The following is a 26,226-nucleotide window of genomic DNA, read 5'->3' as shown; positions in this document are numbered from 1 at the left end:
AAAAGAAAAGTTTGAACATTTAGAACTCTGCTGTTTAGAAACAAGAAGCAAGAAAAGCTGCTATAAAAATGAAACTTTCCATTTACTGCATGGGCCAGTGCTCACATTGCAGTCAGTGACTAAACTCTTTCCCCTTCTGGCAACGTGCATTGACTCAAAGGCTGTCACGACCTGTGAGTGTCAGGTCCTCAGCACTCTGCTCCTTAGCCACTCCACTTGCTGCTGATGTACCTCCCAGTCAGCCTGAGACTCCCAGGTCAGATGGCTGTTCTCTGTCCCAGCCAGTCCGAGACTGGACTCCCAGGTCAGATGGCTGTTCTTCCAGTCCTGCTTGTCCATTCCTCAGCCTCCATTCAGTTTGTGTAGCTATACTAATGGAAGGAACCTGCAGAGGGTAATGGTATGAAGGGTCTCAGCTCACGTGTAAAGGTAGCAGGCCAGTCCCTGCTGCTTTTATAAACTGAGCAACACAGACATTCAATACTGCACTCAGTGACACAGTTTGACAGTGAGCCATACACACACAGCTGGCTGAAAGCCACTATTCCACACAAAGTATGATAGACTGAACATCAGATCAGAGAGAGTATCCTTTGGAAAAATATCACACTGGATAAATATATTGGATAGACCTTTGGCAGAGAGGGGGAAAGTGGAATACTGTATTTCTTAAATTTTAACCAAGCAGACAGCCATGATTCATTTAAACTCAGAACGATTTTATTCACTGAATCCAGATTAGGAATCAAACCAAGTTTCCGATCAGTGCTCTGCAGGCAATCATGTAAAAATGAACATGTTCGTTAATCTTAGTGAAAATACAAATTAAGCTCAGTAAAGCAAGTCTCAATGAGATGATTCTGATATTTGGGTATTTTACAGCATGACTGCTCCCAAAGATTGCCTGCTGTACTCTGTCCCAGAGAAACAAACATCCAGGATTCCTGCTCTTAACCACAAATCACAGATTTCAGTCTGCCTGTCGAGTGTGGGTAACATCAAACTTCTCCTGCTTGACCATTCCATCATTCTGAATCCCAGTGGTTATTGTCCGGCCCGGTCACTGGGAATCCCAGTGGTCATTGTCCGGCCTGGTCACTGGGAATCCCAGTGGGGGTCATTGTCCGGCCTGGTCACTGGGAATCCCAGTGGGGGTCATTGTCCGGCCTGGTCACTGGGAATCCCAGTGGTCATTGTCCGGCCTGGTCACTGGGAATCCCAGTGGTCATTGTCCGGCCTGGTCACTGGGAATCCCAGTGGTCATTGTCCAGCCTGGTCACTGGGAATCCCAGTGGTCATTGTCCGGCCTGGTCACTGGGAATCCCAGCGGGGGTCATTGTCCGGCCTGGTCACTGGGAATCCCAGTGGGGGTCATTGTCCGGCCTGGTCACTGGGAATCCCAGTGGTCATTGTCCGGCCTGGTCACTGGGAATCCCAGTGGTCATTGTCCGGCCTGGTCACTGGGAATCCCAGTGGGGGTCATTGTCCAGCCTGGTCACTGGGAATCCCAGTGGTCATTGTCCAGCCTGGTCACTGGGAATCCCAGTGGTTATTGTCCGGCCTGGTCACTGGGAATCCCAGTGGGGGTCATTGTCCGGCCTGGTCACTGGGAATCCCAGTGGGGGTCATTGTCCAGCCTGGTCACTGGGAATCCCAGTGGTCATTGTCCGGCCTGGTCACTGGGAATCCCAGTGGGGGTCATTGTCCAGCCTGGTCACTGGGAATCCCAGTGGTCATTGTCCGGCCTGGTCACTGGGAATCCCAGTGGGGGTCATTGTCCGGCCTGGTCACTGGGAATCCCAGTGGGGGTCATTGTCCGGCCTGGTCACTGGGAATCCCAGTGGGGGTCATTGTCCGGCCTGGTCACTGGGAATCCCAGTGGGGGTCATTGTCCGGCCTGGTCACTGGGAATCCCAGTGGGGGTCATTGTCCGGCCTGGTCACTGGGAATCCCAGTGGGGGTCATTGTCCGGCCTGGTCACTGGGAATCCCAGTGGGGGTCATTGTCCGGCCTGGTCACTGGGAATCCCAGTGGGGGTCATTGTCCGGCCTGGTCACTGGGAATCCCAGTGGGGGTCATTGTCCAGCCTGGTCACTGGGAATCCCAGTGGTCATTGTCCGGCCTGGTCACTGGGAATCCCAGTGGTCATTGTCCAGCCTGACTCCAGGTCAGTCTCTTGCTCCCCGGTGTCACCACCAAGCGTTAGGTTCTCACAGCAGGCACTGGGCTCGTGGTTTTACTGCAGCCGGAATTCCCAACGGTGAATGGGTCCATTTCTTAATCTTTACATTGGCGGCTTGGGTTTGGTTCATTCTAGGCAGGCGCAGTGAAATCATGGTTCCTTCACTCTTAATGCTCATTAGAATATTCCTAGTCCTCAAGAAACGTTTCTTTGATTCTAATTCAGTAATTATTAAATGTTAGAGCAGTGAAGTGGGTAAGTTAGTCTCTTGTGCCTCTGCCCATTCTTTTGCTAGACAGTCTGAGCCACTCCCCTCTCTCCCATTCCACCAAACCTTCCTTCAAATCCAGTTCACTCCAATGAATTCTAGTATTATCTAATTTGAACAGAGTGCTTTATTCAGTTTGATATATAAATATTTATTCTGTTGGTCCACTGTAATATTCAGCTGTCACAGGAATCTGCTGGCAGGCTTTGGAATATAATGTTGTGTACAAACTAAACTGTCCCCCTCATTTCCAGTTCTCTTGTTGTGGTTGGAATAGCTCTCAGGAGTGGATGCACAATTCCAAAATAAAAAGGAATAATTCAACGGGAGAATACATCTTTCCCTGCTCCTGTTATAATTCCTTCACCCTGAATAACACCAATTTCAACACCACCAAAGAAATTGGATTCTGTTCCGGCCCCACTAACCCACTGCTGGAAGATCTGAAGGTAACAGTTTGTGTCTCTGACCCTTGATTGTTGGCTGCTCTGTTCAGAATGGATTGGGGGGGGGGGGGGGGGTGCTGGGGGGGTGGAGGGAGGGTGCTGGGGGGTTGGGGGGTGGAGGGAGGGGGCTGGAGGGTGGAGGGAGGGGGCTGGGGGGTGGAGGGAGGGTGCTGGGGGGTTGGGGGGTGGAGGGAGGGTGCTGGGGGGTTGGGGGGTGGAGGGAGGGTGCTGGGGGGTTGGGGGGTGGAGGGAGGGTGCTGGGGGGTTGGGGGGTGGAGGGAGGGTGCTGGGGGGTTGGGGGGTGGAGGGAGGGTGCTGGGGGGTTGGGGGGTGGAGGGAGGGTGCTGGGGGGTTGGGGGGTGGAGGGAGGGTGCTGGGGGGTTGGGGGGTGGAGGGAGGGTGCTGGGGGGTTGGGGGGTGGAGGGAGGGTGCTGGGGGGTTGGGGGGTGGAGGGAGGGTGCTGGGGGGTTGGGGGGTGGAGTGGAGGGGGTTGGGGGGTGGAGGGAGGGTGCTGGGGGGTTGGGGGGTGGAGGGAGGGTGCTGGGGGGTGGAGGGGAGGGGGCTGGGGGGGAGGGAGGGTGGCTGGGGGGTGGAGGGAGGGGGCTGGGGGGTGGAGGGAGGGTGCTGGGGGGCTGGGGGTGGAGGGGAGGGGGTTGGGGGGTGGAGGGAGGGTGCTGGGGGGTTGGGGGGGGTGAGGGGGTGGGGGGTTGGGGGGGTGAGGGAGTGGGGGGACGGTGCTTGGGGGCGGGGGGAGGGGGGACTGTGCTTGGGGGCGGAGGGGAGGGTGCTAGGGGGTGGGGGGAGGGGACGGGGGGAGGGTGCTAGGGGGTGGGGGGAGGGTGCTAGGGGGCGGGGGGAGGGGACGGGGCGGGAGGGTGCTAGGGGGCGGGGGGAGGGGACGGGGGGGAGGGTGCTAGGGGGCGGGGGGAGGGGATGGGGGGGTGGGTGCTAGGGGGCGGGGGGAGGGGATGGGGGGGTGGGTGCTAGGGGGCGGGGGAGGGAGGGTGCTGGGGGGTTTCCCCATTAAAGTTGGGTTCAGCCAAACCCGTGTCAAGGTGGGTGACCTGAAAGGGTCAGGGATTAATGCCTGCCTGGGGATAATAGATAGTGATGGTGCTGAGGACAGAGTCTAGAATGGGGTTGGGGGGGGAGGAGGTGGAAATGGACAGTTTCCGGGGGGGGTGAGGGCAGTGGGAATGGACAGTGTCTGGGGCGGGGGCAGCGGACAGCGTCCGGGGATGGATTGTGGGGGAGGTATGGTCCAGGGGGTGGAAGGAAGTTCACGGGCCACTTATGGATCTGACTTGCTTCATCTTTCTTTCCTGGATTCTTTCTCCAGAGTTGTCGGGTGAACGTGTTTGAGTGGTTTCAGGAAAATATCTTGAGCATCACGATTGTCTCCATTATGATCAGTTTAGTGGAGGTGAGTGAATGGAGAGAGTGATCAGTCTGTGGGATCTGGCACAGCAGAGGCACCAAGACTGCCATCCACTCAGGTGTCAGATTCACAGCTACTCACTGAATCTGATCATTTACTTTCTTCAAATGATACCAGAGCATGATGTGAGGGTGGAGTGAATCTGGGTGGGGTTTGTTGGGATGGGGTTTGTGGGGGGGTGGGGTTTGGGGGGGTGATGGGGTTTGTGGGGGGGTGATGGGGTTTGTGGGGGGGTGGGGTTTGGGGGGGTGATGGGGTTTGTGGGGGCGTGGGGTTTGGGGGGGTGATGGGGTTTGTGGGGGGTGGGGTTTGGGGGGGTGATGGGGTTTGGGGGTGGGGTTTGGGGGGGTGATGGGGTTTGGGAGTGTGGGGCAGTTTGGGGGGGTGATGGGGTTCGGGGTGATGGTAGCTCTAAAGCACTACATTGTATAAATGCAGAAATTAAGCAAATGTGTTGCAAAGACAGTCCCGTTAATGGAGGGGTTTTAACCTGAAGCTCAGTCGGGAGAGTTCAGCCAGCACTTGTCACAAAGATTGTGAAATTCTGGAACACAAACAGGAAATGCTGGAAAATCTCAGTGGGTCTGACAGCATCTGTGGGGAAAGAATAAAGCCAATGTTTCCAGTCTGGGTGGCCCCTCATCAGAGCTGTTCCAGATGGATTTCAGCTGAAGCAGGTGTGATTCCTTTTGAATCAAAAAAGGGCAGATCAGAGTACTTTCTAAATGGCATGAAATTAAATACAGTCGATGCCCAAAGAGACTTGGGAATTGCGGTGCATAGATCGTCAAAATGCCATAAACAGGTGCAGAAAATGATCAAGAAGGCTAGTCAATGCTGGTCTTTAGATCTGGAGATTTGGAGTATAAAGATGCAGGTGTTATGTTGCGGCAAAATACAAAACCCTGGTTAGACCCCACTTGCAGTCACTGGGCAGATCTGGGCTCCACACCTTAGCAATATTGACCTTAGAGAGAGCACAGTGTAGGTTTACAGGAATGATATCTAGACTCGAGGGCATTATACAAAGCAGACATACTTTCTCTTGAATTTAGAAGCTTAAGAGGTGATCAGATCGAAATATTCAAGATGTTAACAGGAAAAGACAGGGTAGATAAAGATGAACAATTTCCACTGGTTGGAGATTCTAGAACTAGGGAGCACAGCCTAAGAATTAGGACCAGTCCATTCAGGAGGGATATTGGGAAGCATTTCTACACACCGGGTGCTAGAGGTTTGGAACTCTCTTCAACAAACAGTAGTTAATGCTGGATCAGTGGCTAATCTTACATCAGAGAGAGATTTTTGTTAAGTGAAGGTATTAACAGATATGGGCCAAAGGCAGGTATGGTGAACTGGAGAGTGGTTTTGGGGAAGTGAATGGGGGTGGTTTGTTGGGTGAATAGGGACAGTTTGAGTGTTGGGGGGAGTGAAATGTGGGGTGATAGTTTTAAAAATTAATTTATGGGATATGGGTGTTGCTGGCCAGAGCAGTATTTATTGCCCATCCCTAATTGTCCTCAAAGGGAGGGAGTTCCAGGATTTTGACCCAGTGATGGTGAAGGGATGGCCGATATATTTCCATTTCTGCAGAAAATGAAGATGTATGGGATTGAGGGTAATCTAGGAAATTGGATCAGGAATTGGCTAGCAGATAGGAGACAGAGGGTGGTGGTTGATGGTAAATATTCGTCATGGAGTTCGGTTACGAGTGGTGTGCCTCAGGGATCTGTTTTGGGGCCACTGCTGTTTGTAATTTTTATAAATGATCTGGATGAGGGTATAGCTGGGTGGATTAGTAAATTTGCTGATGACGCCAAAATCGGAGGTGTGGTAGATTGTGAGGAAGGGTGTCATAGTTTGCAGGGAGACTTAGACAGGTTGCAGAGCTGGGCCGAGAGGTGGCAGATGGAGTTTAATGCGGAGAAGTGTGAGGTAATTCACTTTGGTAGGAATAACAGATGTATCGAGTATAGGGCTAACGGGAGGACTTTGAATAGTGTGGATGAGCAGAGGGATCTAGGTGTATGTGTACATAGATCCCTGAAAGTTGGGAATCAAGTAGATAAGGTAGTTAAGAAGGCACACGGTGTCTTGGCGTTTATTGGTAGGGGGATTGAATTTAGGAGTCGCAGCGTCATGTTGCAACTGTACAAAACTCTGGTGCGGCCGCACTTGGAGTATTGTGTGCAGTTCTGGTCCCCACATTACAGGAAGGATGTGGAGGCTTTGGAGAGGGTGCAGGGGAGGTTTACCAGGATGTTGCCTGGTATGGAGGGGAGGTCCTATGAGGAGAGGCTGAGGGATTTGGGGTTGTTTTCGCTAGAAAGAAGGCGGCTAAGAGGGGACCTTATTGAAACATATAAGATGATTAGAGGTTTAGATAGGGTGGATAGTGACAGCCTTTTTCCTCTGATGGAGAAAGCTAGCACGAGGGGGCATAGCTTTAAATTAAGGGGGGGTAGTTATAGGACGGATGTCAGGGGTAGGTTCTTTACCCAGAGGGTGGTGAGGGATTGGAATGCCCTGCCTGCTGCAGTTGTAAATGCACCTAGTTTGGGGGCGTTTAAGAGATCCGTGGATAGGTTTATGGATGAAAAGGGATTGGTTTAGGTTAGTGGGTCATTGTTTTTTAACTGGTCGGTGCAACATCGTGGGCCGAAGGGCCTGTTCTGCGCTGTAGTGTTCTATGTTCTATGTAGTGTTCTGTGTTCTAAGTCAGGATGTGTGTGACTTGGGGGAGGGGGTTGGAGGGAAATCCAGGAAGTGGTGTCCCAGGCATCTGCTGCTGCTGCTGTTGATGGTGGTGGTTGTGGGTTTGGAAGGTGCTGTCTAAGGAACCTTGGTGAGCTGCTGCAGTGCATCTTGTAGGTGGTACACACGGGTGCCACTGTGCATCAGTGGTGGAGAGAGGAAATGTTTGTGGAGGGAGTAGCAATCAAATGGGGCTTCTTTGTCCTGGATGGTGTTGAGCTTCTTGAGTGTTGGAGTTGCTCCCATCCAGGCAAGTGGAGAGTATTACATCATACTCCTGACTTACACCTTGTAGATGGTGGACAGGCTTTGGGGAGTCAGGAGGTGAGTTCCTTTCACAGGATTCCCAGCCTTTGACCTGTTCTGGTAGCCACAGTATTTACATAGCTAGCCCAGTTCAGTTTCTGGTCAATGGTAGCCTTCAGGATGTTGGTAGTGAATGTGTGTGGATGGGGGAGGGGAGATGGGGGAGGGGAGAAGGGGGATGGCTGAGTGGGGGGGCAGTATGGGGTGGGGGAGTAGACAGCTTGAAGTGGTGAATGGAGGTGGTTTGAGGGACTGAGGGCAGAGGTTGGGAGGGTTTCTGATAAAACACCATTGTGTTCAGTTCTTCCAGCTGCTCAGTATCATTGTCCACTGTAACCAGACTCTGTCTCTGAGACAGACACCAAGCACGGCTTCCTCCACTCATCTCCTAACGCTCCCTGTCAGGTGCCTATGGTTCCCCGTTTGGCGTGGATTCCCCCTCTGCCCCCGGTTTGGCATGGATTACCCCCCCCCTCCCATTTGACGCATGGGTTTCTATTTGGTGTGGTTTGCATGTTCAGAAACTAGATTTACTTGAGTTGGTACATGTCACACGGATGACAAACTCTCTGAATAGAAACCTGCTCTCAGGTGACAGACCTATCTGGTACAAATTGCAATCACATGATGTCTTTAAAAAGAAGCAAATTTCCTGGAGGCAGGACTGGGAGGGAGATTGGGAAGCGATGATTAGGAGAGAAAGCTGAAATCTGGTTTAAATAAAAAGATGGATTTTGAGAAGTGGAGAATGGGATGTTTTGGGGAAGGAATGGAATTAAATTATGGAATCCACCTCTTTCTCTGAATTCTGAACACTGGAAATGAGCTGGCCGCTGCCTGCGGAATCCCTCTGCTACATGGGGAATGTGGTTACTGGATGAAATGCGAAGGTGTGTCTGACACCTGGGATTAGGCTGCCTCGTTGCACTTATTTCTTTTCACAATTTTATAGTTTTGGTTCAAATAGAGCGGAAAACATCACAGGGTAAGTTGTGAGTGAGCCAGACCGCACTGCAGGTTGGAAGGAGCATGCAGGGTATGTGGGCATGCATTGCAAGCTTTGTAACATTCCCCCCACCCCGTTGATAATTTCAGAGCTTTAATGGTGATATTTCAGTAAGGTGACAACGTCAAACTGAAATGTTCAACTAACTTTGATTTATCTTGCATTGTGCTCTCAGAGATTTCCACATTGAATATTGGCAAGGTAATTTTTGCCCAGGCGTTTGTGTGTGCCGTTAGCTTATACATTTGTATATCTTATAGAATCATGGAATCATACTGGCCCATCAAATCTGCACTGGCATTGAGAAACACCTGAACTCCCACCTAATCCCATTTATCAGCACTTGTCCCATAGCTTTGAATGTTATGACATGTTATTAACTTAATTGTTGTCCCGGATTGAATTTAGTCAAGTCGTTCATCAGATATGTTACTGCAGTGAGGGTTGGTTCCTGTGGAACCCGTACCCCAGTGAGAATCAGCACCTTCAGGAGAGGAACATATGTTAGGAAAATTTAAAACATATGAAATTGAAAGTAATCTATGGGTAGATATTTAGGTTTGTTCTCTTTGAATCAGTTTTCAATGCAGCCTCCTTTCCTACTTTCGTTCACTCGGCTGATACCGGAGATGAGGGGGTTGGACTATGAAGAGAGGCTGAATAGACTGGGCTTGTACTCATTGGAGTTTAGAAGGATGAGGGGGGATCTTATTGAGACGTATAAGATGATGAATGGGATGGATAGGATAGAGGTGGAGAGACTCTTCCCGCTCAGAAAGGACAGTAGGACTAGAGGGCACAGCCTCAAGATAAGGGGGGGTCGGTTTAGACCAGAGTTAAGGAGGAACTTCTTCACTCAAAGGGTGGTGAATCTCTGGAATTCTCTGCCTGTTGAAGTGGTGGAGGCTACCTCGCTAAATATATTTAAGTCACGGGTAGATAGATTTTTGGTAGGCAAGGGAATTAAGGGTTATGGGGAGAAAGCGGGAAAGTGGAACTGATCCACTTCAGATCAGCCATGATCTTATTGAATGGCGGGGCAGGCTCGAGGGGCTAGATGGCCGACTCCTGCTCCTATTTCTTATGTTCTTATGTTCTACCTCACTTTTAGTTTGGGCTCCTTATATTCTCCTTCATCTTGTGCTTGGAACAGTGTCAATCCAGGGCTGCAACCATGCAGTTTCTGAATTTGGAAGAGTCCACAAACCTCTCTAGCATTTCAGTGCATATTCAGCCAAAAGGAGAACTTGCAGAGACAGCAGTAATATTGTCTATGGAACCAGGAGAGAGCTCGGATAAAATATCCATTGTATCGGCACGGAGTCAACAAGAAGGAAAAATCTTAGACAAAGCAGATAAAATATCCATTGTATCAGCAGAGTCGGGAACAAGGAACAATGACTAACGTTAAGCAGACAGACCAATGAGTTCTCACAAAGTTAAGAAAATGTCTTTTGAAATTGTTGAACAATTATCCAACTGAATAAAATGGGGGAAAACAAAGGAACAGCTGTATTGTGTGATTGTGTTGTGAGAAGGGCTCTGAATTTAATCATAATGTTACTGTTAAGCAGCAACTTCTGATTTTGATCACTGTTACCCATTTTCTTTCTTTAACCAGTCACTGTTTGACTTATGCTGACTGGCAGTTGGCTACAATTGGTGATCCTATCCTGATTGGGAAGAGGTCAGATTAATTGCCTCCCACCTACCCCAAGGTACTGACATCAATAAATGTTGAGGGAACTGGAGTAACATCATTGAGATTTCAGTAAATGTAATCCCATAGCTGGAAGAACTGGCCTGAATGTTCCACCTGAACAAATAAGGCCGAATAGGCAGGAAGTTCTGTCCCAGCCGTGCCTCACCATCATTGTCGTTGGACATGAAGTGTGATCATCTATACGTTGCGTGCCCATTTTCACTGTGTGTCTGTATGCAAAGACTGGACTCCTTATCAGGTCAGCAGGGGTGTATATGGAATGGTTCTCGAGCTTCTGTGTTGGGTGGTGTCATGCTATGGTACTCACATTGACTCTCTCTCCTTTCCTACAGCTCTTTGCGATGATGTTATCGATGTTATTGTGTAGGAACATCGATCCAGATTACGACAAACTTGTTCGCTTTCACTAACGACAAGGGCTTGTGAAAGAACGGAAAACCAACGTGTTTTATTTTTGTTTATAACTTCCTGCAGTAACTTTGCTCCCAGTTTGTGCTTAAACCTTTTTGAGGATTGCAGTTGGGATTTGGGGTCATCACAACAGGTACTGAACCATCTCAGAGCAGACCTTATTCAGCATTCAGACTGGAGAATTCAACTGTTTAAATGCCAACTCTCATCACTCAACAGCAACCTCATTTTGCCCAACATCAATTCAGTCAACTCAATACACCCAGGGAGCCCAAAAAAATCTGTCACTTTAACCAGTCAATTATCTCATTAACGCACACTGTCCATTTGGAGACATAACAAAGATGCGGAAGATAAACAGGTCTTCCCTAAGGAATTGTGCTGTCTGCACGGGATATTAGCTGTTTCATGTACGACTGGTGATTGGAGGCTGGATGATGAAGGTACAGCTGGAAAACAACCTTGGAAAAGAAATTGAATGTGGATTACTTTGGAGGATTGTTTTGGTGCACACCTTGTTCAAGTGCTTATTTTTAGGGCAGCATGTGAGCCAGTAGGAAGGACAGATACTGTTCAATTATTTATTGAGGTTATTGGGTGGATAATGTGTCCAATGGCTGTGACTCACAATTAACCGCTCCAGAGCTGTCCCAAAGATAGAGGAGGCAAATACATTGTCCCATTATGTACAGACCAAGGGGATCTTGGGCTCAGTGCTTAATGTGTGTTGAGTTGACTGATCTGAGCATGTAAAGCGCTAGGAGCTTTACAACTTGTCTCAACTCGTGGAAAATCAGTACTCCTGACCACAGTCTAGGACACTGACCGGGCTCTGACCCCTAACCGGGCTCACTCAGTACTACCCCTGACCGGGCTCACTCAGTACTACCCCTGACCGGGCTCACTCAGTACTACCCCTGACCGGGCTCTGACCCCTGACCGGGCTCACTCAGTACTACCCCCGACCGGGCTCACTCAGTACTACCCCTGACCAGGCTCACTCAGTACTACCCCCGACCGGGCTCACTCAGTACTACCCCCGACCGGGCTCACTCTGTACTACCCCTGACCGGGCTCTGACCCCCGACCGGGCTCACTCTGTACTACCCCCGACCGGGCTCACTCAGTACTACCCCTGACCGGGCTCTGACCCCTGACCGGGCTCACTCTGTACTACCCCTGACCGGGCTCTGACCCCTAACCGGGCTCACTCAGTACTACCCCCGACCGGGCTCACTCAGTACTACCCCTGACCGGGCTCTGACCCCTAACCGGGCTCACTCAGTACTACCCCTGACCAGGCTCACTCAGTACTACCCCCGACCAGGCTCACTCTGTACTACCCCCAACCGGGCTCTGACCCCTAACCGGGCTCACTCTGTACTACCCCTGACTGGGCTCTGACCCCTGACCGGGCTCACTCTGTACTACCCCTGACCGGGCTCACTCTGTACTACCCCTGACCGGGCTCACTCTGTACTACCCCTGACCGGGCTCTGACCCCTGACCGGGCTCACTCTGTACTACCCCTGACCGGGCTCTGACCCCTGACCGGGCTCACTCTGTACTACCCCTGACCGGGCTCTGACCCCTGACCGGGCTCACTCTGTACTACCCCTGACCGGGCTCTGACCCCTGACCGGGCTCACTCTGTACTACCCCTGACCGGGCTCTGACCCCTGACCGGGCTCACTCTGTACTACCCCTGACCGGGCTCACTCTGTACTACCCCTGACCGGGCTCTGACCCCTGACCGGGCTCACTCTGTACTACCCCTGACCGGGCTCTGACCCCTGACCGGGCTCACTCTGTACTACCCCTGACCGGGCTCTGACCCCTGACCGGGCTCACTCTGTACTACCCCTGACGGTAAAAATATTAGTGTATTCCATCTAATTTACAGGGGTACAATGTTCAGTCTTGGGTACAGTGAGCACAAACTACCAAACATCAAAGCTTGAAGTGTCTATCAGTATTCTTGTATAAAAATCTCAAGACCCCTTCCCAATCTGATTTATATCTTTAATAAAACATTCAACAAAGATGTCAGACTGTTTGTTTGTTTTCTGATTCCATTTCAGATATGTCCATCTTTTTCTTTATTCTCTCATGAGTTGTGAGCAGCCATTTGTTGTCCATCTCCCTGATTGCTTTAGCAGGATCTCGCTTCAGAGGGAAGTTTAAAGTTTGCTGAAGTCACATGTAGGTAGATGAGGTAAGGACGACAGGTTTGCTTTCTGAAAAGGCATTATGATGCAGATGGATTTTATGACAATCACTGTGTTTCATGGTCACCATTTTGAAATGCTCCCCATTTTCATCCAAAGGTTCCATGATGCTGAAAACTCCTATCATTTTCTTAAGCAGGTTTCCTATATGCACACTTCACAATCGCATTTCCAGAGCTACCTCGATTTTCTTACAAGCTCCAGCCTCATCATGGCTTGTAGAGTATTGTTTAATCATGTCCACTCATAGCTTAGAAAGGACAGCAGGACTAGGGGGCACAGCCTCAAAATAAGGCGGGGGGGCTTCAGTTTAGATCGGAGTTAAGGAGGAACTTCTTCACTCAAAGGGTGGTGAATCTCTGGAATTCTCTGCCCATTGAAGTGGTGGAGGCTGCCTCGCTAAATATATTTAAGACACAGGTAGATAGGTTTCTGATAGACAAGGGAATTAAGGGTTATGGGGAGAAAGCAGGAAAGTGGAACTGATCCACTTCAGATCAGTCATGATCTTATTGAATGGCGGGGCAGGCTCAAAGGGGCTAGATGGCCTACTCCTGCTCCTATTTCTTATGTTCATATGTTCCAGTGCATGTGACAATAAATCAAATCCCCAATTACCTATTCTTAATATTTGAGCCCAGATGGGTTTGGCCGGAAGGTGCATCACAAGCCTGTTTCTGTCCTCATGAACATCTACATTTCTCAGCATCACATCAAGTCCTGACTTTCATCAACCTTTTAGAAGTTGTTTGGCAGCTGCTCCAACTTCAATTAAAAATTCAATGTAAAATTCCTGATGTTGGTTTTTTTCTGTTTCACCAAAGTCTAATTTATTTACCATCATCCCTGCTCATCTATCAAATCAAACAACGTCCTTCCAGATGTCCACAACAGGCACCGTTTAGTCATGCAGACCCAAAACTGTTGGATGTGATTCTGCATTTGGAGTGGTTTGTGGGGTCTGTCAAGGTTTACTTGTTACTTTTCTTAAGTCAGAAATGCTTAAAATATAAATTGATCCTTTTCTTCACCTAAGGGGCCCTGTGGAATAGTGGTAGTGTCACTGGCCTAGTAATCCAGAGATCAAACTTACATTCTGGGGACAGGGGTTCAAATCCCACTATGGAGCTGGTTGCATTAAATTTAATTAACAAATTTGGAATATAAAACTAATCTCATTAATGATGATATACTGAGTGTAAAGACACGGAATGTCAAAGCTGTGGAAGGAAAAGACATAGAGTGTGCCTGCAGGAAGAAAAGCAAGCTGCAAGTAAAAATAAGAAACGAGCATAAAACAAGACAGTGTTTAAACAAAATAAAAGGAGAAATGTCTGTGCTGTGCTAAAGGGTTGAGAAAAGTGAAGGGACTCAAATGTATTAGCCAATGCTGATATCACTGACAGACACTGGGTTACTCCACTGCTAGACAGACAGTCAGTAAGGATGCAAGTTGATACGGGGCTGCAGTGTCGGTGGCACCAGAGATTTATCTACAATGAGACACTCCAACACATTCCCTTAGAGTTATCCAGCATAGTGCTATAGATGCACACAGGAATGTATCCACTGAAGGGTCACATTGAAGTTGCAACTCAAAGGGCAAACAGCAGATTTGCCTCTGCGTTTAGTGAAGGGAAACTTCAGTGTTGGGATGTTCACGGCTGGAGAAGATTCAACTGACCTGAGCTGAAGTTAACATGATGATCAATGGAGAATCAGATTTTAAGACCCAAATCTTAAAAAGCACACATTCATTTTTGATGGAGAATTAGAGAACGTGAAAGACATAACAGTTAAACTGAAAATAAAAAAAACGGAAGCCAAGCAAAGTGCTTGCAGTCCAGAGCTTACCACGTTCCATTACGTCAAAGGTGGAAGCTGGAGTTCTGAAACCTGTCAGTTCCAGCTAGTGAGAAAAATGGATCTATTAGGATTTGTGGAGACTCCCAGGTCCCCAGAAATCCAGGTCACCATATATCCAGTGCAATGTGCTGACTAGGCTCCATTACCTCGTGCTGAAGACTTGATTCGCGGGATTGACGGGAGGCCAGATTTCAGCAAAATTGATCTGAGCTAGGCCTATTTGCAGCTGAATATGAACAAGACATCCCAGGAATTTCTGACACACACAGACTTGTTCCGATACCAAAGATTGCCATTTGAACAAAGAACAAGAACAAAGAACAACACAGTATAGGAAACAGGCCTTTTGGCCCAACGAGCCTGCGCCTCCATTTTAACAGTATGAGTGCCCTCCTCTACCCATGACCTTTGTCTACGCCTATTGGGGAAGATTGAGGGAAGACTAATTTAGGGATAATTTGTTACACCAATCAGGCTAAGAGCACGTTTTTTGGGATGTGGGAGGAAACCGGAACATCCCGAGAAAACCCACGCACTCACGGGGAGAATGTGCAAACTCCCACAGACACCGGCCCAAATCCATGTATCTGCACAGCAAACAGTGATAGTCACTGAGCTGTCATGTTGGCCGTCAGATGGTCCAGTTTAAGTGTACAGTAATGACGTGAAGCACTAGGCAACGCTCGAAGCAACATCCAAGAGCAGCCATCGCATGACTCACTGCATGTATGTCCCTTGTTGGTCAACAAGATGGACCGAATCACCTGTGAAGTAAAAGACATCAATAAACGTGCAAAACTTAGACATTTACGGAATCCTCAGAAGTAAGACAAGTGAGCCATGAAATATGTTGGAAGATCCGTACGAATCAATTGATTCCCAGGGATGTCCCAAGGCTCTTGCTCTTTATTTAGAACAGTTTCCTGTATCCCTCCATCTCTAGTCCGCTCATGTACCTGTCTAAATAAGCCTTAAACAACTCTAGCTTGCCTGCCTCCACCACCGTACTTGGCAGTGCATTCCAGGCTCCCACCACCCTCTGTGTGAAAAACCTCCCTCTAACATCTGAATTATACCTCGCACCTCCCCCCAGCCAACCACCCCCCCCGCCCCACCCCCAACCCCCCCCCCCCCCACCCTAAGCCCATGGCCCCTTGTAATTTTTGTATTTGATATTATCATGTTGGCTCCTGTATTGTTTCAAAAGGCAGTGGATCAGCTCCTGAGTGATTAGAGTCCAGTGCTAACTGGATGACATCCTAGTCACCAGAAGAGATGAACAGGAGCACCTTCAAAACTTGGATGTCACTCTCCAGCAATTGGAAGACTCTGGTCTGAGAGTCCTGAGGGACAAGTATGAGTTCCTCCAATCTCCTGTTGAGAATTTGGGACATGTGATTGATGCCATCAGCTTTCACAAATCTTCTTTTAAGATTAAGGCCATTACAGAGGTGCCTGCACATCAGAATACAAGTCAGTTGCAATCTTTCCTGGAATTGATGAATCATTATGGAGGATTTATCCCAAACTTGGCAACAATTTTGAAACCGTTACACATCTTGTTCTGACTTGAAGTTATGTAAGTGGTCATTAGATTAATGGAATAAACCTTCAAACAAGCCGAAGAGGTGTTACTAAAGCCTGAAGCTCTCACGCACCTTGATTCTAATTAGTTTGTGATGTACCCCTTTATAGTGTAGGAGCCATGGTCTCCCACCTCTGGCCATCGGGTGAAGAAAGACCCATATTTTTGCTTCTTGAACGTTGAACAAAGCTGAAAGTAATTATGCCCAAATTTAGTAGGAAGCATTAGCAAACAATTTTGGAATAAAGAAGTTCCATCAGTTCCTGTAATTGGAGAGAGTTTGCATTACTGAAGGCCCATTCAGTACCATCTTAGGACCACACATGGGAATTCTGTCACTTGTGGCAAGAAGAATGCAAAGATGGGCATTGCTTTTGTCTGCACATACTAACCATTAGGTTCCAACAGTCAAGCCTACATTATCATGTGGATGGATTTTCAAGATTGCCACTACCAGGCAGTTCGTCAGAGAGGAATATCTTTCATTTTGAACAAGTAGACAATACATTGTTTACTTCTAGGCAAATGAAAAAACACTCAGAATGATCCTGTACTCTCAGAAGTGATGGATAATTTTCTGAGAAAAGACTTTGAAACTAACACTTAACTTGAAACCCTACTACTCCGGGTGATAGAACATAGAACATAGAACACTACAGCACAAACAGGCCCTTCGGCCCATGAGTTGCGCTGATCACATCAACACCTACCAATCTATAGACCAATCCCATTAAATCCCATATACTCATCCAGAAGTCTTTTAAAAGACCCCAGCGAGTTTGCCTCCACCACCACTGACGGCAGCCGATTCCATTCACTCACCACCCTCTGAGTGAAAAACTTACCCCTAACATCACTTCTGTGCTTGCCTCCCCGCACCTTCAATCTGTGTCCTCTCGTAGCGACCATTTCAACCCGGGGAAATAGCCTCTGAGAATCCACCCTATCTATTCCTCTCAACATTTTATAAACTTCTATCAGGTCGCCTCTCAACTTTCATCTCTCCAGGGAAAAGAGACCCAGCTCCCTCAACCTAACTTCATAAGGCATGCCTCCCAGTCCAGGCAACATCCTTGTAAATCTCCTCTGTACCCTTTCAATAGCTTCTACGTCCTCCCTATAGTGAGGCGACCAGAACTGCGCACAGTACCCCAAATGAGGCCTGACAAGGGTCTTATAAAGTTGCAGCATTACCTCCCGATTCCTAAACTCAATCCCTCGATTAATGAAGGCCAGTACACCATACGCCTTCTTGACCACATCCTCCACCTGCGAGGCCAATTTAAGAGTCCTGTGGACCCGGACCCCAAGATCCTTCTGCTCTTCAACACTGCTAAGACTCCTGCCCTTGATAGTGTACTCGTTCATCCCATTGGTTCTGCCAAAATGGACGACTACACATTTATCCGCATTGAAGTCCATCTGCCACTTCTCCGCCCAGTCCTGCATCCTATTTATGTCCTGCTGCAACTTTTGACATCCTTCTAGACCATCCACAACACCACCGACCTTGGTGTCATCAGCGAACTTACTTACCCATCCCTCCACTTCCTCATCTAGGTCATTTATGAAAATGACAAACAGCAAGGGTCCTAGAACAGATCCCTGGGGCAGCAGCAAGGGTCCTAGAACAGATCCCTGGTGCAACAGCAAGGGTCCTAGAACAGATCCCTGGGGCAACAGCAAGGGTCCTAGAACAGATCCCTGGGGCCACCCAGCGATTGGAGCACCCATCTTCTATGGATGCTCAAAGTGATCATTCTGCTACCACTGAGGAAACAGGTTTTAGAGAAGCTACAAGAGGACCATTGCAGAGTCATACAGATGAAGAAACTAGCAAGAAATTATTTTTGCTGACCTGGACTGGATGTACAAATTGAGGTGAAAGCTAGAACATGTTCTTGTGTGAAGGTAAGAAATCTGCCACATGGGATTGGTCTGAAGTGGCTTGGCCATGAGTATGTGGATTTTGCAGGACCTTGGAAGCTCACCCCAAATGACCAGAAGTGGCTATGATGATATCTATCTATCTGAGTAGACTATTGAGAAGTTTGAAATATTTAGTCACTTTGAATTTCTTGAATAGTTGGTAAGTGACAACAGACCTCAATTTCTCTCACATTTTAGAAATTCAGAACTTCCTACAAGAAAATGGTATTCAATATTATTTCTGATATCACCCTGCTATGAATGGATTAGCAGAACATTGTCCACACTCTGAAACACACCTTAAAAGCAACCAAGGAACAAGGTTCAATTATCAAATACCTTAACAAATTCTTGCTAGTTTAGCAAAATACCCATATTCCACAACCAAGACCTGTCCTGCCTTACTCATGATACAAAGGCAATTGCATTCCACATTTAATGTTTTAACAACTCCAAAAGCTAAGGAGATTGTCTGACAGAAACAACAAGCATAATAGAATGGAGGGAAAGGCGAAACAGAGTTTTCCACCAAGGACAAGGAACTTTGACTCAGAACTACTCCATGAGAGAGAAATGTGTCCCTGCCACAATCCTTGCACAGTCTGGACCTGTCCCAGACCAGAGATGACATTATCTAGAGGCAACATGCAGACTTAAACAACAGATCCACCAAAGTTGGAACCTGTTGAAAATTCAGGGTCAGAGTTACAAAGTCCTGACTTGAATCTTCCTACAAAATCTACACTGCCAGATACCTTTGAGGAAAGCAACACCTCATCTTCTGTTCAGACGTAGAGACAATTTCTCGTTCCTATATCAGACCAATTAAACCAATTGCCAGTGATGGCAATGCCAAGACAAAGACACAGAGGTTCCCACCAGTGTGTTTTGACATCAGAATTTTGCCGTCAGTTGTTCTGAGAGAAATGACTTCCAGACTGTCTGACTTATTGATAGACTGATTTGTTGACTGTTGTTCATGTTGAACTTGTTTTGGGGATATTCAATTTAGGGGGAGAGACAATGTTATGTTTTTGTATTTATTCCTTTTGGTTCATTGGGGTTCTGTTGTATTAATGTTTGCACTAGAAGTTATATAGTAGAGTGGGACATGGAGAGAGAAGAAGCAGCCAGGGGAGAGATCACACATCATTAATAAAGCTCTGTTTAGTTTTAACCAAGTCTGTCTCTTGTATCACATCGCCAAACATAACAGCATGTAGTACAGGAAGACAGCCAGTTGCTGTTTGTCTGAACACAGTGAGAGCATCAGAGGAGAAACCAAAATGCCTTAGACTGTAACTTCAAGTCTGAAGTCTCATTCACAAAACTGCAGATTATTTCACAGCTGTTATATCAATGATTTGTCAAAGGCTTTTTCTGAAATCCATATACACAACATTGAATTGGTTAGACAAGATCTCCCTCCTACTCTCTCTGTATTCCTCCAACGCTCTCTCCGTTCCCAATTATATTCCATCTGCCATGTTCTTGCCCACTCACTAAGTCTGTCCAAATCTTTTTGCAGCTGTTCTGCCTCTTCCTCAAGACATACATTCTGGTCTTGATTTGTAACATCCACATCTTCCTCAACTCTGATCTAAACTGCGCCCCCCCTTATCTTGAACCTCCTTTCCTGCAGTGTATCAGGTAGACAACGTTGGCTGAGTCACAAGAGTATGTACCGTGTACCTGGTGGATGGTGTTCTCATGTGAGATGGCATCTGGGTCGATGATCTGGCATGTCTTGCAGAGGTTACTGGGGCAGGGTTGTGTGGTGTTGTGGTCACTGTTCTCCTGAAGGCTGGGTAGTTTGCTGTGAACAACTGCCTGTTTGAGGTTGCGCAATTGTTTGAAGGCAAGTAGTGGGTATGTGGGTATCGCATCAGATACCTACAGACGCTGAAAGACACCTCGTAAGAACAGGATATGGCACTCAACTCATCGATAAACAGTTCCGATGCGCCACAGTGAAAAACCGCTCCATTCTCCTTAGAAGACAAACACGAGACATGGCGGACAGAATACCCTTCGTCGTCCAGGACCTCCCCGGAGCGGAGAAGTTACGGAGCCTTCAACATGTCATCGGTGAAGGTGAATATCTCGCCAAGGCCATCCCCACACCCACTACTTGCTGTCAAACAATTGTGCAACCTCTAAGAGACCATTGTACGCAGCAAACTACCCAGCCTTCAGGAGAACAGTAACCACGACACCACACAACCCTATCACAGCAACCTCTGCAAGACATGCCAGATCATCGACCCAGATGCCATCTCACATGAGAACTCCATCCACCAGGTACACGGTACATACTCTTGTGACTCGGCCAACGTTGTCTACCTGATACGCTGCAGGAAAGGATGTCCCGAGGCATGGTACGTTGGGGAGACCATGAAGACGCTATGACAATGGATGAATGGACACTGCTTGACAATCACCAGGCAATCACCTTTCCTATAGGGAAACACTTCAGCAGTCACGGGCATTCAGCCTCTGATCTCCGGGTAGGTGTTCTTCAAGGTGGCCTTCATGACACACGACAATGCAGAACCACTGAGCAAAAATTGATAGCCAAGTTCTGCACACATGAGGACGACCTCAACCGGGATCTTGGGCTCGTATCACACTATCTGTAACCCCCACGACTTGCCTGGGCTTGCAAAATCTCACTAACTGTTCTGGCTGGAGACTATTCACACCTCTTTAAGCTGTGCTTAACCCTCTCTCCACTCACATTGTCTACACCTGTAAAGACTTGATTACCTGTTAAGACTCGCATTCCAACCATTATCCTGTCATTGAGTTTGTGTCTATATATGCCGTTTGTGAAACCATTCCTGCACTCACCTGATAAAGGAGCAGTGCTATGAAAGCTCGTGTTACCATATAAACCTGTTGGACTTTAACATGGTGTTGTGAGATTTCTTATTGTGCCTATCTATTTCTGGGAGGTTTTTTGTATCTTCCTCCATGAGGACAGACAAAGGTACTTGTTTAACTTTTTTGTCATTTCCTTATTCTCTTTTAGACAACTTAAAAATGGGGTAGGCCATTCAGCCTCTCAAGCCTGCTCCTATCTGCCTGTAATGGACCCACATTTGTTGTTGCTCATCTTATTTTTACAAACACTAGAAGCTTTTACAATCTGTTTTGATGTTATTTGCTAATTTACTCACATTCTATTATCTCTTTATTAGTTTCTTGGTCCTCTCAATTCTACGATTACTACTTTTGTGGAAACGTTCTAAGCCTCTTCCTTTGAGCCAATACAATCCTTAACTTCTCTCGTTAGCCAGGATTGGGTTACCTTTCCAGTTGCCTTTTTGCAACTTAAAGGAATGTGGATTTGTTGAAAGATTAGAGAATCGACTGATGATGATGTTGAATCAGAACTGGTGAGAAAAGCCATTTGTTTCATGAAGGGATCAGTTGCTCAACTTTCTCTCTGGGGAATCTAGGTGAATCTGGTTCAGCCTAATCAGTGTCAAGCAAGCACTTACTGGAACACAGGAGCAAGAGAGAACTTGCAAGTCTGTTCTACCATTCAATGAGATTGTTGCTGGGAATGTTTAACTTGTTCAGTTACCTGATCCTTAACGATAGACCTGAGTAATTTCCCGATACCAGACTAAATGACTTGGTTTATAATTCCCTGGGTTCATCACCATCACAGGCCACCCCACAAACTGGCTGATTGGAAAGGAGATTGAAGGATTCATGGCTGAAGTGACAAAACAACATTTCTAAAATTTGGACTTTGTGAGTCCGGTTCTATTAACTCTCAATGTCAGGAGTCATGAACTTTAGTGAGAGCACCAGTGAATGGGAGATTAGACTAGATGTTAATCTGGATCCTCCAGATTTGAGATATGCAAGTAGGTCCAAGATTTGAATGAATAATTTAGTATTTATCAGGAAATAATATTGTAAGTTAAAATTAACGAGCAGAATGTGTATTGTGACGTTAGCGTCCCTATGGGCCCAAATGTGCTCAACCTTTTTACACAAGACTAACCCCCTTCGTCACCTTCATTGAGAGGGTACGGAGAGAGATTTACCAGAACGGGTCGAGGGATGAGGGGATTTTAGCTCTGAGGTTAGGGTTGGAGAAGACGGGGTTAGTCCCATTGAGACGTAAGAGATTGAGGGGAGATTTGATCGAGGTGTACAGGACGGTGACAGGTTTAGGTAAGGCAGGCAATGAAAAGGTATTGCTGGTACCTGATGGTACAAGGACTGGGGGGGGGGGGGCACAGAATTAATGTTTTTATGTGTTGGGGGTGATGTGAGGAAGATCTGTTTAACCCAGTGAGTGGTAATGACCTGGAACCCGCTGCATACAAGGGGAGATGGAAGCGGAGACAATGAACAATTTCAAAAAGAAATGAAATGAGGAAAGGCTGAGGGACTTGAGGTTATTTTCATTAGAGAGAAGATTACGAGGTGACCTAATTGAGGCATACAAGATGATCAGAGGGTTAGATAAGGTGGATAGTGAGAGTCTTTTTCCTCGGATGGTGATGGATATCACGAGGGGCCATAGCTTTAAATTAAGGGGTGGTAATTATAGGACGGATGTCAGAGGTAGGTTCTTTACTCAGAGGGTAGTAAGGGCATGAAACGCCCTGCCTGCAACAGTTGTGGACTTGCCAACTTTAAGGGTGTTCAAATGGTCAGTGGATAGGCATATGGATAACATTGGAATAGTTTAGGTTAGAGGGTCATTAGATTGGTTCCACTGGTCGGCGCAACATCGAGGGCCGAAGGGCCTGTACTGCGATGTAATGTTCTATGTTCTCTCTGCAGCTCACAGCCCTCGGTGATGTCATTGTGGGAGGAGAAATTGAAAAAAAATTGTGTCAGTCAGGTGACAAGAATTATTTTTACTTTTGTTTTGGCTACAGTGTTAGAAGCATAGCTGAAAGAAGTCTATCTCTGTGTCTTTATTTTAAAAAGGTTACCAGTTAGCCAAAGGCACATCTTGTTTGCCTTCCTGTAGTAACAATGTGTGTTTTGGTGTTTCTGGGGGAGCTGAACACTACAAGCTGCTCTGAGTTTTCAAGATCATTTGAAATCAGCATTCAACCCGGGGAACTGGATTCCAGTATCACGTGAACTTTAGACTATGCAGTGATAAATCAGTTTGAAGGGTTTTAGTTATTGGATTTTGGTTTTAATTGAAACACATCAGAGATATTGGTTAAGAGTTATACATTATAGTGGCTATTTGATAAAAGTTCTTGCTAATTTTCTTACTATACATATTAATTGTATCCTTAAATAAACTTTATTTGATAAAAGCTCGCTACTGGATTATTTCAACCACACTTGAAATGAAACATCTCATGCTTATCCTAGCCAAATTCAAAATGCAAAACTCATGATTCAGGTAGGTTTCATAAAACACTTTTCAGTTTCTAAACTGAACCATACTAGCATGCACAGTAATGCCCATGAATGGGTTACATGTTGGTGAAGCAGCAACAACTGATATCTGGAATTATACTGAGTTTTGAGGGAAGCTCGATGAAGCTGCCACGCAATTTCAAAAAGGTTGAGCCACTTTGTTTTGCTCGATTCTTGCTGCTGATGTTTCGTGTCCACTTTGGTGAGATTAAGGACTTGATGTGAGATGATAGATTTCAATGAAGTGTATGGGTGTTGGAGGGAGCTTTGAAATGTATTAGCAAACATTGACAAGTGGCTGAGACCCAGCTGTGTGAAGTTGACATGAGAGCCCTCGTGAAATCTTGCTGGATAATGCAATTCAGTCGAAACATCTGTGGCTCTGTTGTGCAACAGGTCTCGTCACAAACGGCCTTACAGAAAGAAAGAAGCTTTGAAGTTGCAATGAGACATGGAGGTAAATTTTAACCTTGTACGTGCCTCCCCATCAGAGGCATTAACCCTTTCATTGCCTTCTTTAGCAGTGTCCTTTATATTATTTTACATATTGTAATATAATTGGCTCAAATAAATGTTCCACTGACAGGACAGGCACAACTATGTAAACTGTAATGAAATGCAGCAGCGTGACATGCCTGAGCTACCTGAAAAAGTGGAAGAAGATTCAGTAATAACTTACTACAAATTGTGAAGGTTTGTGTGGAAAGAAAAACTGAATGGAACTAACGCGTTTGGCGTTTGACAAGGTCCCTCATGGTAGGCTGATAGAAAAGGTGAAGGCTCATGGGATACAAGGCCAGGTATGTAGATGGGTGGAGAATTGGCTTGGGAGGAGGAGACAGCGGGTAGTAGTGGAAGGCTCCTTTTCCAATTGGAGGTCTGTCACCAGTGGTGTGCCGCAGGGCTCGGTACTAGGACCTCTTCTACTTGTAGTATATATTAATGACTTGGAAGAGGGGGTAGGTGGTGTGATCAGCAAATTTGCTGATGACACTAAGATGGTTGGATTGGCGGGTACTGAGGAGCAGTGCCTGGCAATGCAACATGACATAGACAGGCTGGTAGATTGGGCAGATAGATGGCAAATGGAATTTAATCCGGAGAAATGCGAGGTGACGCACTTTGGCCGGAATAATGTGGAGGGGAGTTATACGATAAAAGGTAGAACTATCTGGAGTATAGATACGCAGAGAGACCTGGGGGTGCAAGTGCACAAGTCCCTGAAGGTGTCGGTGCAGGTGCAGAATGTGATGAGGAAAGCATATGGTATGTTAGCCTTCATAGGAAGGGGTATAGAATATAAGAGTAGGAGTCTGATGTTGCAGTTGTATAGAACGTTGGTTAGGCCTCACTTGGAGTACTGCGTCCAGTTCTGGTCGCCGTACTACCGGAAGGATGTAGAGATCCTGGAGCGAGTGCAGAGGAGATTTACCAGGATGCTGCCTGGTATGGAAGGGCTGTCTTACGAGGAAAGATTGAACGAACTTGGGCTGTTTTCCCTTGAGAGACGTCGGCTGAGGGGGGATCTAATAGAGGTTTATAAGATTATGAAGGGGATAGATAGAGTAAATGGTGGTAAGCTTTTTCCGCTATTAGAAATGGATAGAACGAGGGGTCACGGGCTTAGGGTGAGGGGGGCTAGGTATAAGACAAATATTAGAGGGCAGTTTTTCACGCAAAGGGTAGTGGGGGTGTGGAATGCACTGCCGAGTAAGGTGGTGGAAGCAGGCACGCTAGGGTTGTTTAAGAGTCACTTAGACAGCCACATGAGCGGTCTACATATAGGGGGATATAGTAGGCCTTACTAAACATTGTAGGCTTGGGATTCCGTTTTTGCCTCAGGGATGTTACAGTCTTTGCCTGTTTAATAATGAATTTTTTGTCTCCACAGGCATTTAAGTCCACCTTGTTGACCAGCAAGGGGCATGCATGCGGCAGGTTGTAGTGGGCTGCTCTTGGATGTTGCTTCGGGAGTTGCCTATTGCTTCATGTCGTTAGTGTGCTTAAACTGGACCATCTCGAGGGCAACATGACAGCTCAGAGACTATCTCTGTTGCTGTGCGGACACATGGATTTGGGCCTGTGTCTGTGGGAGTTTGCACGTTCTCCCCGTGGTTGCGTGGGTTTCCTCCGGGTGCTCCGGTTTCCTCCCACATCCCCAAAGATGTGCTTTTAGGCTGATTGATTGGGTAACAAATTGTCCCTATATTGGACCTCCCTGATCCTCGCACATTAGGCGTAGACTAAAATCATGAATAGGTCACTGAGACAATGGGACGGCGGCGCGGGCTCGTTGGGCCGAAGGGCCTGTTTCCCGTGCTGTGTTGTTCTTTGTTCTAATTGGATTGCTCCACCAGAGATTCAGCATTGATGTGATGGACCGAAAGGCCTTCCCCTAGATTACTGGAACACAAGAAGAGGAGAAAACCATCAAGTCTGTTTGACCATTCCATGAGATTGTGGCTGAAAATGTTTGAAGTGTTCGGTCACCCTATCCTTAATGACAGATCCTAGTGATTTCCCGACCTCAGATTGTAAACTCCGTGAATTCTTATTCCCTGCTTTTCCTCTGTCACTTTTTTTAAAGTGACAAGCACCAACTTTCCAATCTAAAGGAACATTTCCCCAGTCAAGATGTTTATTGGGCACTTGTAATATTCTCACTCACTTTTTCA

General features: G+C 47.2%; 1 protein-coding gene across 1 annotated transcript in view; it reads left to right on the top strand.

Moving 5' to 3' along the window:
- The window catches only part of LOC145361722 (leukocyte antigen CD37-like), a 47,704-nt gene extending 35,906 nt beyond the window's left edge, over positions 1–11,798 (top strand). Inside the window, exons 7-9 of the mRNA XM_080217647.1 lie at positions 2,705–2,899; positions 4,236–4,319; positions 10,456–11,798. Of these exons, the coding sequence (XP_080073773.1) occupies positions 2,705–2,899; positions 4,236–4,319; positions 10,456–10,533 (357 nt within the window). The 3' untranslated portion in view covers positions 10,534–11,798. The remainder of the gene's footprint in view (positions 1–2,704; positions 2,900–4,235; positions 4,320–10,455) is intronic.
- The last annotated feature ends 14,428 nt before the right edge of the window (positions 11,799–26,226 follow it).

The sequence above is a fragment of the Carcharhinus amblyrhynchos genome, chromosome 35 (genome assembly GCF_965287045.1).
Source record: "Carcharhinus amblyrhynchos chromosome 35, sCarAmb.v2.hapA, whole genome shotgun sequence".
NCBI classification, from domain to species: Eukaryota; Metazoa; Chordata; class Chondrichthyes; order Carcharhiniformes; family Carcharhinidae; genus Carcharhinus; species Carcharhinus amblyrhynchos.
The sequence above is the reverse complement of the archived record's forward strand: the minus strand, read 5'-3'. Positions and strand labels throughout refer to the sequence as shown.